This window comes from Malus sylvestris, chromosome 15, assembly GCF_916048215.2.
Source record: "Malus sylvestris chromosome 15, drMalSylv7.2, whole genome shotgun sequence".
NCBI lineage: Eukaryota > Viridiplantae > Streptophyta > Magnoliopsida > Rosales > Rosaceae > Malus > Malus sylvestris.
Window position 1 is genome coordinate 8,453,921 of NC_062274.1, and position 13,798 is coordinate 8,467,718.

Here is a 13,798-nt window from a genome sequence, read left to right on the forward strand (position 1 = left end):
CTTGAAGATTCACTTCAAATGTGAGGTTGCTTTAGGTGAATTAAATTCAGGATAGGCAGGATATTTCATGTCCCTTTTCTTCAATTGCTGGAGATATGCATGAGTGCTGACGGTGTCACCCGAGAGTGGTATGCAAATAGAAAAATACTAGACTCTAACGTACCCATCTAATGTTTCGGTTTATATTTTCTTATATATCACCTTAATAATATAAATGTCAACTTGTGATTTGGAGAAAGGTGCCAAAAGGGTTCCTGCAAATAATCTCATAGCTTAGTTCGATCTCCACTAATTTCATTCCCCCTAATATATATAGTTATCTGACTCACTTGTGCTACCATTTGTAAAATAAAATAAAAAATAAAAAAATAAAAAAAACATTTCCCCTCTAGTTTAAGTTTTAAATTTTGCTGTTTGCAAAAGAAGTGATCTACATCATTATCTTATCTTGAGACAACTTAATTAAATGCTGCCACATGGAGAGTACAGCCACCGTCCGATCTGTCCAATTAAAGTGCATAGGTTAGCATGTCATTTTCCATGTATAGCTAAAGAAAGTGCAGCTATTTGGTTCGAAGTTGATTTCAGAAACAAGCTCAAGATCAAACCATCCATGGTTATCATTCTCTGAAAACCATAACAATTATTTTTCAAATTTTGTGGTATTATCCGAATGAGTGATGGCTTTCATTGGATAAAGGATAATATATGCTTGTATAGTTGTATATATGAAATTCATTCATGTCAATATTGGTAATGCAACTGTGAATTCGTTTCTCCAAATTTTTGCCACAATATTACGTTTCTATTGAGCCTATATATCCAACTTGGAAAGAGATCTAGATGGCATATATGCAGTGTCGTTAATGTTATCATAATATAACATGCATGGCACTTCAACTTCACGTGCAAGTGTGCAACCATGCATGAACCCTAAAAGTCGAGCCTTCGTTTTCTTGCGCTATTTCCTGGCTTGATTTCCAAATTATAGATGAAATAAGATAAGTATTATCTTATTGAGATTACTCAAAGATTATTGCAAAGAGTTATTAGGTACTGAATAATTGTAATCAAAAAGAGAAAAACTTATATAGAAACAGATTAATTGTCATTGTGATGTCTCGATCTAAGTCTACTGACATGTTATTATGCTAAATTTTTCTTCATATAATATAATATTACTGAACTAAACGTTATGCAGCGATGAATTCATGCAAATGGCTGAGGTCTGACAATTTTGACGATGACACTTGATCATGCATGCATTTGGTCCCGTGCCCAAAAGACATAGGAACAGTCGTTTTGGGAAAAGAAAAGGGGTGCTTGTTTTCTTGTGGTGGGATCAATTGGAAAGTGGAGAAAATGGTGATGCTGTATATTTCATGTCAATCGGTTTTGGCATTTTATCCTAGGGTTGAAATTCTTTGGCTACTTCCATGCTTGTCGCATATCTAAGCAAACAACCAAAAAAAATTTTATTGAGATTTTTGGACCCATTAAGTATTTTTAGTTCCAAGTTCACATTGTTTAATTATTGGCTAATCTTCACTGTTGTGATTGTTCAGAAATTTAAGGATATCTAATCTAAGTTTAAAATTTCATCATTTGCATTAGGCAGCAATTGGAATAAAGATTGTCACATTTTTCTTTGACGAGAAAAACTTTTCTAACACATCTTAATTTATACACTAATTATACAATTTAATTAAATTAAGATAATTTCGTGTGTAGTAACTTTTCAATTTCGTGAGAAAGCCGACATTTCTATCACCAATTGTATACAACTAATTTCTTTAAAAAAATTCTCCCTATGGACTTGCCATTCTCATTCCTATGTACCCTCGCCCTTGGACATGAATCACTAGAGAGGTAATACTTCATTTTTTTAAAGAAAAATGATCATTTTGTTTAGACACAGAAACTGACATACATGTTGATATCGTTTGAAATGAAAAGTTTTAATAATTAATTTCCTAAGTTTTCTCTTTTCTACGACACCTTATAACTTCTACATTCAAATATATATACATACCCTTTATCCAAAGGGATACCCATAAAATGATTTGTTTATCCATGTACAAATACTTAAGAGAAATTAATATTGATTTAGATGGTAGATGGTAGGTGGTCAATCATAACTTTGGGCCAGTGAGTATCAAGAAGAGTCCAAAAAGTAAGGGGACAAGTCCCTAGATTTCTGGCCTACGCTGGTCGTCCACATGCAGCTGATCCTGAGGGTTGAGGCTCTGGATCAAAACCGGCCCACTTCGTTTCCTTTTATTTTTAATATTTTTTTTTTAATGGTAAAAAAGGCCCACATATTGCTCGTATGTCAAGCCCAGAACCCGGCCAGAATCATGGGGTGCTACGATCCTACACAAATTCAGATTACGATCAATTCAGATTTTTCGGGATGAAAATATGGGTCCCCCCAACATCACCCCCAATCACTCCCCCTACATTCCTCGTGATGTGTTTTTTCGGGTTAGGGGTACTTTGGTCTTTTGAACCTTGAACCTAAGGGAAAGTGATCCTCTCCAGATTTTTTCCATCAAATTCATACCATCAATCAATTTGGATTTTTGAAATTTGATTCAACTGTTAAAATGATTATAATTTTTAAAGGAGGATCTTGTTTTTAACCGTTGGATCAAATTTCAAGAACCCAGATTGATTGATGGGATGAATTTGGTGGAAGAGATCTGAAGATGATCCTTTCCGATATTAAGCATTTCCAATTCAAATCCTTTATTTGACTGGATATGTTGCTTAATGGTCTTTTTAAATAAAAATGTTAATTTGCTATATTTTAGCATATGTTACCACATTACTCATGAGAAGTGTGCGTGCCCGTCTTAAGAGGCTCAATTTTATTCAATCCGTTCATAATTGTATTTTTTAAATTCCACTTATATCATGAGCTAGAAATAATAATTTCATTTATTGTCAATGCAAAAAGGGTTGTAACTCAAGTGATTACAAATATTTTTTTGTTTGCATATGAGGTTCGAAGTTCAATTCTCCAATCTCATACTATGTATGAAAAAACAAACATACAACTTCTCACATGAAATATACAAAATAAATAGAAAAATGCATCCTTTTTTTTTCTTCATACAACGGTAACCTTACGATTTTATTATCCCTGTTTAGTTGGTTGTCTCATATTTGTATTTGATTAAAAAAAAATATGAACTTGCTAACTACATATCGGTTTCATGTCGTCTAAAAAAATTATTACTCCACTCTCGAACTATCACTTTCAAATCTTCATTTGTACATCTTATTTTGTTATTAAGATTTATATCAAATTAGTAATATGTTAATATAACATATCGAGCTAATTAAGAAGTGAGCATTATAAGACCGTGTGTGACTGCCTCTCTTGAGCTCATTTCTCTCATACGACCTCACCGGCAAGAATACTAGTGTACCAAACAAACATTAATAAATGGCATGTGCTTTGGCCTCAGTGCCTCACCAAATAGTATAAGGTCAAATATGTCATTAACACATAAAACATTCCCCACTTATTGTCAAATTCCATTCACTATGGTTAACTGTTTAACAAACTTCATTTCCATTTCTAAAAGACAAAATTGTACATTCCTTAGTTAATCGAGCCAGTTGGTCGAAACAACGCGACCATTTCTTTTCACATACATTTGAATTGGCTCCTACAAAGTTAGAGTACTTAACGTCACGTTCGAGATTGTTTTCTGTAAAAAAAAAAAAGCGCTTATGCTCATACGTATTTCATTAAAAAAGATTAGAATATAATTTTACGACTCAGAAATACTTTTAAATTTTTCTATCAAACATAAACAAAGATACTTTTGATTGTCAGAAAACGCCATCCGTTTCGAACGTAATCTCAAGCATTCCCAAGAATACCACTTTTTTAACGTGAACTTGGATTTCAAACATGTATTCAAATGTGCGAGGATACAAGGGTGTCGTGGGCATGCATGCTTCGCAACAACCAAGGTTGAACGAAACCATGTGACCATAAAACAGCTTTTGTCTTCAGGTTCAAATCCGCCACAACACATACAGATTCGGATCACATGTCGACATATGCACTTCACCCCTTACAAAAAACAAAAGAACTCAAGCCTAAACACGTCATTTCACAGGCCGCGCGAAGATAGTCAGAAATTCGAATGGCAAACTCGTTATATTCGGTAAACCTAAGGGCAACTTTGGACGCTGACATGCATATAAACCCTTCCTCTCTCCCTCTTTTCCTTCCACTCAGCATTGCTCACCAGCTTACACCTCAAAAATTTGCAGAAAGAGTTTGAAGTTGATTGATCAAAATTATGAGAGGGGCAGCCGTTTTGTTGTCGGTGCTGTTGTTTGCCACTTGCCACTCAGCCTTCTCCCTCATCGATGGTAAAGCTTTTTATATCACACTAATTAATTAACACAAATAATATTTTCATTTTATTATTTATTCAAGCATTTTTATTTGGTCCTTTTCAGTTCTTCATCTTGCTCCTTAGGTCTTTGGCCGTTATGCTTCATACTTCATGTTGCCGTATATCTTGCTAGTATAGTTGATGAAATTGGAGTAATATTTCTTGAAATTTGGTCGAAATTAAAGTTTCGTAAGTATTGATCTCCGAACTTGTTACAAAATTAAGCAAATGCTTATTTTTTTATAAAAATTATCTTCAAAATAAATGAGTTTTAAGAACAAATAAGCGACGAAAATTCTAATAGGTTATTTAAAATGATCGTTACTTCACATTGTGATGCATTTAGAGACAAGTACTCACAGATTATTACTTCCAGCGATCAAAGCTTCAATTGGCCTAAATTCAGGGACTACTACACAAATTTTATTAGTATATCACCTTTTACTAGCTTAATTTGTCAAGGTTATGTATGAAGTTTGTGTGAAAAAGACCAAAATAGCCTCATACTTAAGCATAGGTTCATCTCTTGGATACATTGGTGGAGGGTCTTCTTCGTCTACTCATGGTCATAGAGGAAGAAGGGTGACCGGAATTGAGGTTTCTGTTCACCTAAGTTTTTTCTAGTTTTCGAAAATTTTGAATTCCTTGAGGGGTAAATTTGTCATTTAGGTCTCACCAATCTCTTCTTATTTTCTGAGTTGTAACTGCATCTTTTGCGTTATCCAAAGGTTTTTTTTAATGGATAATGTTAGAGAGATTAAATTTGAAGATTAAATTTACAAATTAAAATATGTACTAAGTACGTTTATCAAAATATACCAATATCTTTTAATTTTTAAAATTTATTGTTTAAATTAAGTCTCCTGGTTTTATCTTTGGGAACTTTAACGAAAAGCACCCGGTACTGTTCACTTTAACGAAAAACCACATTTTTACACTAAAAAGTCAATCCTGGTACTATTCACTTTACCCTTTATTTTGTCCTTATCATTAAAACTTAAAATTTTCAAGCCTTTTTCATTAGTTTTCCTTTTATCTTTTTGGATTTCCATTTCCTTATCCCTTCAGATCTTTTAGAGTAAATGTTTGGACGGTTGTGATTAATATTATTCTGTGGCGGTACCAATCTATTTACTAGCTTCGCAGAGTGTCAGAGACCTCACATGGGTGCCTAAATTTATTTTGAAAATCTGAATGATAACTACTAGTCATTATATAAGTAAATTTAATGAAGAAAAACATATTTAAAAATCTCTTTACAAGCGCACCAAAATCCAATCCACTACATTTGTATAACATCAAATTTATTACCATTTACAGTAAAAAGGCCAATTCATTTTCAACCATGCATAACTTGGTCTAGAATTACAATTATTGTTTAGTTAATTATCATCTCATAAGATAAAGCAAACATCTGAATTAAAAATGTTTGTAACTGAATTGGTTAAGAGTATTTCTTCTTGTGGTCGACTTTTTCGAGTTCAATTGTCATAATTTTGTGCCTAACAAGATTTTCTACGTTCGTTTGATTATAGTTTTATCGCATAGTTTCATGTACACACATTACTCATTACTTATATGTCACATGGACCACATTCTTGTACTACGTTTTATGTTTGTTCGTTGAGAAGTAGGCCATGCCTACTTACTTTTACACGCTAATTGCAGTTTAACATGTGTATATGCCTTTTTTATTTTGTATTTTTATTGAATTAATTCTGCATATCTGTCGAGCTGTTATTAATGATTATTGCGATAAAAAATTATTCCTTTCCTAAAACAATGTCATACACTAATGCAGGTTACTTAGAAAATGGCAATTTTGAGCTACCCCCTAAGCCCTCAGACATAAAGGGTTCAGAAGTGATCGGCCGATATGCCATACCAAAGTGGGAGATTTCTGGGTTTGTGGAATACATTAAGTCAGGCCAAAAGCAAGGGGACATGTTGCTGGTTGTCCCCGAGGGAGCCTACGCAGTTAGGCTCGGAAATGAGGCCTCGATTAAGCAGAGCATTAAAGTGACTAAGGGGTTGTACTACTCAATCACTTTTAGTGCAGCGAGGACTTGTGCTCAAGAGGAACGTTTGAACGTTTCTGTGGCACCGGACTCTGGAGTGCTGCCTATCCAAACAGTGTATAGCAGCAACGGGTGGGATTCATATGCTTGGGCGTTTCAGGCGGATTATGAAACAGTTGAGCTTGTTTTGCATAACCCCGGAGTCGAGGAGGATCCGGCTTGCGGGCCTCTGATCGATTCGGTCGCCATCCGAACTTTGTACCCTCCTCGAGCAACCAACAGTAAGTTCTCTTATCAGATACCTAACATGTTATATTTGAATTGACAGTATGATAATATAACACGAGCATATTTTGAATTTGATACTATAATTGCTTAATATAGGTGACCTAGTTACATGCAATGAGATATTCTGATGTCTGTCTTAAGGTAAAAATGGGGTCCTCCTATTAGGAAGGACCACACATTTTGTATAGCTGTATGGAGCAATTGTTTCACCTCCATCAGAAAAGCTAAATAATTCAGGGCTGTGGGTGCAATTATTAGATGACAAATGTCCTTTTTGGGTCCCTCTGCCTAGGTTTTTGACATGCGTGACATCAATAGTAAAAGTTTTAATACCACAGAAACTATAGTGGTTCCTTGAGGGGAGAACAAATATATCAATTTAGGTAAATCTTTGCTATTCTCGATAATTCCATAGATCTCATATTTCCGTTTAATTTCTCAGTCATCCCCCATAGACAATGCTCCTTTATTAGTTGGCTCTAATCATGACTCTGAGGCTATAAGTTGAGAAAAACTTGTGTACAAGCACTCTATCGATCATGTCATTTGTAGGACAACTTTCACAAAAGTATGAAATTCTATAGTTTGGTCTCACTTGACCGTATATCTCATTCATTTCGGGTGAAAGTTGTGCTAATTAGGCAACACTATCATAGTTTCCGTTGTATAAATTGAGGCCGGTAATTTAAACTTCATAAAAACATGAATGGTGAGTTCACATGGATTGTTTATTTGTACGAGTCTCACAATAAAGTGTACACATACATGCATCAATTGTTGGTGTTGAAAGCAAATCTCATCAATATAGGCTCGTGCAGTGCCTAATTTTTAGGCCACATTATCTTGGACATCACAGCTTGCCATGACCTTCTTTCCCATTCTGTATTAAAATTGTAGGGTATATCATGTCTCTCCCCTTCGTACATTGATGCATGCATAATTGAAGTGTACCAAATTGAAACTTTAGGGTAACACTCTATTGTCGGACTTACTGAAAACTTAGGGTAACGTTTTGTTGTTAGAATGTTACCATATTGTAAATTTATGTTATAGGTACATTACATGTAAAATCAACTTGATCAATGATCTAGATTTACGTCGATAATTGCCTAATTATATACCCTAATGCAGAGAACTTGTTAAAAAACGCTGGATTTGAAGAAGGACCATACGTGTTCCCCAACACATCTTGGGGAGTCTTGATCCCACCAAACATAGAAGATGATCACTCCCCGTTACCAGGCTGGATGGTGGAGTCCCTCAAAGCAGTGAAGTACATAGACTCAGACCACTTCTCAGTCCCAGAAGGCAAAAGAGCGGTCGAACTTGTGGCCGGAAAAGAAAGCGCGATCGCCCAAGTCGTTCGAACCATCCCCGGCAAGACCTATGTGCTCTCATTCTCCGTAGGAGATGCAAGCAACTCATGCGAAGGCTCCATGATTGTGGAGGCATTTGCAGACAAGAACACGGTGAAAGTGCCTTACGAGTCCAAAGGCAAAGGCGGGTTCAAGCGGGCGGTGCTCAAATTCGTGGCGGCTTCGACCCGGACACGTGTCATGTTTCTAAGCACATATTACACCATGAGGAGTGATGACTTCTCTTCTCTGTGTGGACCTGTGGTTGATGACGTGAAGCTGTTGAGCCTTCGGAAACCCTAGACAGTGAGGGCAAATTTGGTAAATGCAAATTGGCTTGGAGCTAGGGTTTGAATTCAGTTTATGAACGTGAGGAAATGAGACCGTATATTTATGATATACAATGAGGTCGCTTAATTTGGGTTATGTTATGAAGATGATGATGAACTTTTGGTTCATTTTATGAGTGCTTTTTAAAGAAGAGAAGAGGCGGGATTAGTGTGAGTTTAAACATATATGTATGTATACTAATGGGGAATAATAGTGTATAATAATAGTGTATAATAATAGTTTGATTTTTATCAATGGTTATGTACTTTCATGAGCAAAATAAATGGGAATACATGATATTAGTTATTTCCAAAACAAAAAGGACTTAAAATCATTGCAGAAAATTGCAAGTGATAGATTGTCCTCGTAAATAGCTTATTCATCTTCGATCCATTCAACGTCATTGCGTTTCGAATAAACCCTTCTTGTCGTGTAGTTTAGATGATAATATTATTTATAATAAAGAAACCATTTTAGAGAGCATGTTTCTCAACTGTTTTGTGCTTCGTCAAGGTGATTTGCTAGGCTTTGGTGAGTCCAAAAGGCACCATAATTGGGGAGGAGTTGGTTTGATACCTGTTCCTTCTCATTCTTATTCATGACTTCCTTGAGTAAACATGCCAAAAGCTTAACTTCCTATAATCTTAATTCTTTGCGTTATATCGTGATGCATAAGATCTCAAACAGTTGAAAATTAATGTAAGTGACGCAATTAGACCATATAAGGAAAATTTGACATTCGTCAGAATGTGAACATCCAACTTAAAATCAACTGACAATAAAAGAGAAACCCAAATTATACAAACTACTTACGCAAAGCTTTCTTTTCAACGTGAGAAAACTTTCAATGCCCTCTAACAACATCATAAGAAAAATATCACTAGATCAAATCCACATGTCAAATGCATCAACTCATGAATCTATGCCAGAAACCAGAAAAAAAAGTGAACAAATAAATGAGAGTTCGAAAGCATTTTTAATGATAAAAACGGCTTACGCCAGCCCAAAGCCCAAGCCCAAGAGCCCGACTAAATCTTTCAAACCGGGTCCGACGAAACCAGGCACAGTCCAAAACGTCAAACCGACTCTGCTACGTGTCAATCAAGATCATCCCTGCTGTCACAATCGGACGGCCCACATCCCTGCGTCACATTGAAGCTAACATAATGAAGTGCTACGGTCTCTGAAAAGACTGTGACTACGTAAACCCTAAACAAATCTCAACTCGTTCCCTCTCTCTCTCTCTCCCACTCGCCCTGCTCTCCGCGCCACTCACAGCGTTAGACTCAAATGGTAAGTCCTCGCTTTTTTTTTCTCGGGAAGATTTCTGTCCGATTCTTTTGATCTTTGTGTTTTCTGTTTGGCTGCTGAGAAAACCGATTTTTTACTAATTTGTTTGAAATTTTTGGGTGAAATTTTGCAGGCTTTGCCGAATCAGCAGACCGTGGATTACCCGAGCTTCAAGCTCGTCATCGTCGGCGATGGTGGAACAGGTATGCCTTTCATTTTCTCTTCCGATTCATGATCTGTTTGGTTTCTCAGAAAACTTTCGTTTTCTGAATTTTTTTTTGGACAAAATGGATTGGTTTCTGAGCTCAGATGAGCCAGATGCGAACTTTGTCGCTTGGAAAATATGGAGTTTGATTTTTAAATTTGGTTAAAGATTTTAATTTTTTGAGTAGTTGTAGCGAAATGGTAAATGTGAAGTTTGGATTTTTTAGTGATTATATAGTTGTAGGGTGATTCCTCTTGATATTGATCACATTATTGCAAATCGATAATAGCAGTGTAAATGAACTAAGAGTACATCTAAAACTCTTGCTTCTCTAGAAATTGTTTACTGGGGTTTCGGTTCTTGAACTTTGATATAATGATTCAAATGCAAATGCGGCTTAAATATTATGTTTGGTGGTTTGATACTGTCTCGATGTAATAAGGTTTTTGTTATTTGTGATTGTGGACATTTTCTTTTTCAAACTGTGGATTAAGTTTGTAACTATGACAATATGGATTGAGTAGTTTGTTTGTAATTGTGGTTTTTCCCTAATTGAAACTTTTCTGGCGATGCAGGAAAGACAACCTTTGTGAAGAGACATCTTACTGGTGAATTTGAGAAGAAATATGAACGTAAGTATCTTGCGTACCACTTTTCCCTTTTGAGTTGGTCTTTTCTTTTTTGACTGTTCCCTTGCCATTCTGTGATCTATGTAACTCATTCACATTCTTGTTAAATGGACAGCAACTATTGGTGTGGAGGTTCATCCATTGGACTTTTTCACCAACTGTGGAAAAATTCGATTCTACTGCTGGGATACAGCCGGGCAGGAGAAGTTTGGAGGTCTCAGAGATGGATACTAGTGAGTATTTTTTAGATTTTTTTAAATTTCTGGCTGAAGTTTGTTATCAAGCTTGTTTGCTTTTGTTTTTTGGCTGTGTTTTGAGTACAAGTATTCTGCTTTCTAAATTCTTATCAGCATTAATTGTTACTCGAGATTTGGTTTGTTGGATTTGCCAAGTCTAAAGTTGGTGCTTATTCTTGTATATTGCTAATTCAATGTTGTTTTTTTAGTCGAATGATTACATGCTTCATTGAGATGTGGTATGCAAATCGTGATGACGAAACCTTTGTTTTATTGATTATGATGCTTTATACTCTATGCATTCATGTCATTATCTGTAGTTTTTGTTCCTGGTGGATGCATGAACATTTTGTAGTTATTAGTCACCATGCATGTTTGATTGTTATCCCCCAAAATGTGACATTTTCTTACTGGGGTTTTGAATTACATTGTTGTACAGCATCCATGGGCAATGCGCTATAATCATGTTTGATGTTACTGCTCGGTTGACATACAAGAATGTCCCTACATGGCACAGGGATCTTTGCAGGTTTGCATGCAAAATTTTCATTATTTGTTATCGCATGGATTTCACCCAATGAGGTTTTGGGTTTGATATTAACTATTTTTTGGGGTTATCGTGTTTTGAATTCCAGGGTCTGTGAAAACATACCCATTGTTCTTTGTGGAAACAAGGTTGATGTGAAGAACAGGCAGGTCAAGGCAAAGCAAGTTACTTTCCACAGGAAGAAGAATCTGCAGTACTATGAGATATCAGCTAAGAGCAATTATAACTTCGAGAAGCCTTTCTTGTACCTTGCCAGAAAGCTTGCAGGGTAAAATCTTTGAGTTGTAGATAAATGTATTTTTCTTGTGACTTTTGGAAGTGCGGTTTAAGTTACTGAAAGTGCGGCTTCTTGTAGGGATCCTAACTTGCATTTTGTTGAATCCCCTGCCTTGGCTCCTCCAGAAGTGCACATTGATCTTGCTGCACAGCAACAGTAAGTCTTATTTCGTAACCAAATTCTCTCTCACACACACACACAACCCACACTTGCGCACACACGTCTAATGTAGTGACTAGGAATATAGAGATTTGGAAAAAAAGCTAACGGTTTATGATTGGACTCAACGCATTGGTGTTGGTACTTTTTGATGAGTTGTTGCAAACAGGAGCTTACGTTTGATTTTGTAATTGATAATACAGGCACGAGGCTGAACTTGCTGCAGCTGCTAGTCAGCCCCTTCCGGATGATGATGATGAAGCATTCGAGTAGATGTGGAAGTTGTCGTCTGGTTGAGAGTTCCCTTATTATTGTTCGTGGTCCTCGGACCATTTGTTTTGTTTTTTTTTTTCTCAAACTGCTGGTATTGTTGTTTGTAAGTGTTGATTTTCCTGGTCAATTGAGGATGTGAATTGGAGAATGCCAAGTTCTTTTGATGTTGAATTGGCTTCGTATCAGCCATCTTCCGACAATTTGTTCAATCTATATTATGCAATGCCGTTCTATTGCTATGTAGCGAATCTTTTCAGGAAACTTCTGTGGAAGATGCTGTAGGATTCGTAACCGTTTGGTTTAGGCCCAAGAGCCCCAACCAAATGTTAAATAATGGTATGGTTTGGTACAGTTCGGTTTCTATGAGGGATCTTGTCAAATCCAAATTGAACTAATACCGTTATAATCAAGTATAATTTGCCTACTTGGTATGCATATGACACTTTTTCCATGAGGCAAATGAGTAAGCAATATTTCACGTCAGTCTTTACAGTACAATCTTGCCTGCTTTGGTTGTCTATACCATTGAAGATGCTTTAAGACTTCACACTTATGAAGAAAAAAAACAGAAATATCATTAAACTGTAGTATTAAGTTACAAAAGAAAGTTTCAACTTACGGGGCCTTTGACAAAGTAAAAAGTCCTTCGACAGGCTTTGACGAGGTTTTGATTGGGGTTTGTGCTTCTTAAAACCTGTTTCTAGTAAAAAGCATAGCACCTCGAAACAAGACTTAATTCTAGTAAGAGCATATTCAATGGAATAGGCAAATGAGTAACCAAACTCCTTTTCATGAGCCACATAGGTAAAATCAAGCTTCAATGGAGTAGTCAATTGAATAGTCAATTGAATAGGCAAACTTTTCCTACTCCCCAAAAGTAGGCAATGTTGCCTACTTTCACATGTGCAGGCAAAACTAGGGTTAGGGTTCTACCACTATTCTATCGTGGCCTTTTTAGAAGACACCACACCTATGAATAATGAATTGCACATGCAAAGCAACATCTATGAGAATTAGTAAAGCGCCATTGGAGCGACTACGAAGCTTTGAACATTTTTCTGTTTCGAGATTCTCTTATTTTGTTGTTTTAGAACTTGGTATTTTTGTTGTTGTTGCATATATTCCTCAAATTGCTGGCATGATTATTCTTCCATCCGTAATGTACGTGTTTCAATATATAGAAGCATCATGTTCTATGGTTAATTAGAATCTTGAACATAAAAACCAAATCATAATTATCTCGGAATTATTTGTTTTGTTCAACTTCTGTAAACCAGAGGATTCTTCCATCCGTAATGTACGTGTTTCAAATTGCTGACATTGTATATTGCATCTCCTTTGCCGTTGTATTTGACACTTACGCAATGTTCCTTTTCTGGACTTTCAGTATCAAGGACAGTGTGCCATACGCACAAAAATGTTCCCACATGGCGCCGTGATATCTGCAGGTTTGTTACTTGAGATTTATTTATCCCCTTTATTAATATTCTGTGTTTCTGGTTTAGTAGTTTCTGGCCAGGAAGCTTGCAGGATAATTTCTGCATCATTTATTTCAATGAATTTTCAACTTTTTCCTTTAGGTTTGGATCGTTTTTCTCTCGGTTTTATTTACCTTCTCGTGGGCTGAAAGCTAATATTCCGTCACTTCCGTTTGTCTCTGCAGAAACACCGAGCTGCATTTTGGTGAATCACCTGCTCTTGCCCCTCCAGAGGTTCAAATTGACATGGCTGTACAGGCAAAGTAAGTGATAGACCCCATTAACTGTAAAA

The 13,798-nt window shown here is 36.1% G+C and overlaps 2 protein-coding genes across 2 annotated transcripts; both read left to right on the forward strand.

The window, feature by feature from the left end:
• The first annotated feature begins 4,228 nt into the window (after positions 1–4,228).
• Positions 4,229–8,733, forward strand: LOC126603258 (uncharacterized). The gene is made up of 3 exons (XM_050270044.1): positions 4,229–4,395; positions 6,223–6,720; positions 7,859–8,733. The coding sequence occupies exons 1-3, from the start codon at positions 4,323–4,325 to the stop codon at positions 8,383–8,385; spliced, it is 1,098 nt and encodes a 365-aa protein (XP_050126001.1). The 5' UTR covers positions 4,229–4,322; the 3' UTR covers positions 8,386–8,733.
• An 808-nt stretch (positions 8,734–9,541) lies between these two features.
• On the forward strand, positions 9,542–12,271 carry LOC126603260 (GTP-binding nuclear protein Ran-3-like). The gene is made up of 8 exons (XM_050270047.1): positions 9,542–9,705; positions 9,836–9,905; positions 10,483–10,539; positions 10,652–10,769; positions 11,212–11,301; positions 11,408–11,587; positions 11,675–11,752; positions 11,959–12,271. Exons 1-8 carry the CDS (start codon positions 9,703–9,705, stop codon positions 12,026–12,028), a joined length of 666 nt encoding a protein of 221 aa, XP_050126004.1. The 5' UTR covers positions 9,542–9,702; the 3' UTR covers positions 12,029–12,271.
• The last annotated feature ends 1,527 nt before the right edge of the window (positions 12,272–13,798 follow it).

What these genes read in the sequence shown, in the direction of transcription:
- LOC126603258 (XM_050270044.1), top strand. Translation starts at nt 4,323, where the DNA reads ATGAGAGGGGCAGCCGTTTTGTTGTCGGTGCTGTTGTTTGCCACTTGC. An exon ending in AGCCTTCTCCCTCATCGATG is followed by an intron (nt 4,396 to 6,222) that starts GTAAAGCTTTTT and finishes ACACTAATGCAG; the next exon opens with GTTACTTAGAAAATGGCAAT. An exon ending in CCCTCCTCGAGCAACCAACA is followed by an intron (nt 6,721 to 7,858) that starts GTAAGTTCTCTT and finishes ACCCTAATGCAG; the next exon opens with AGAACTTGTTAAAAAACGCT.
- LOC126603260 (XM_050270047.1), top strand. An exon ending in CGTCGGCGATGGTGGAACAG is followed by an intron (nt 9,906 to 10,482) that starts GTATGCCTTTCA and finishes CTGGCGATGCAG; the next exon opens with GAAAGACAACCTTTGTGAAG. An exon ending in TGGCACAGGGATCTTTGCAG is followed by an intron (nt 11,302 to 11,407) that starts GTTTGCATGCAA and finishes TTTGAATTCCAG; the next exon opens with GGTCTGTGAAAACATACCCA.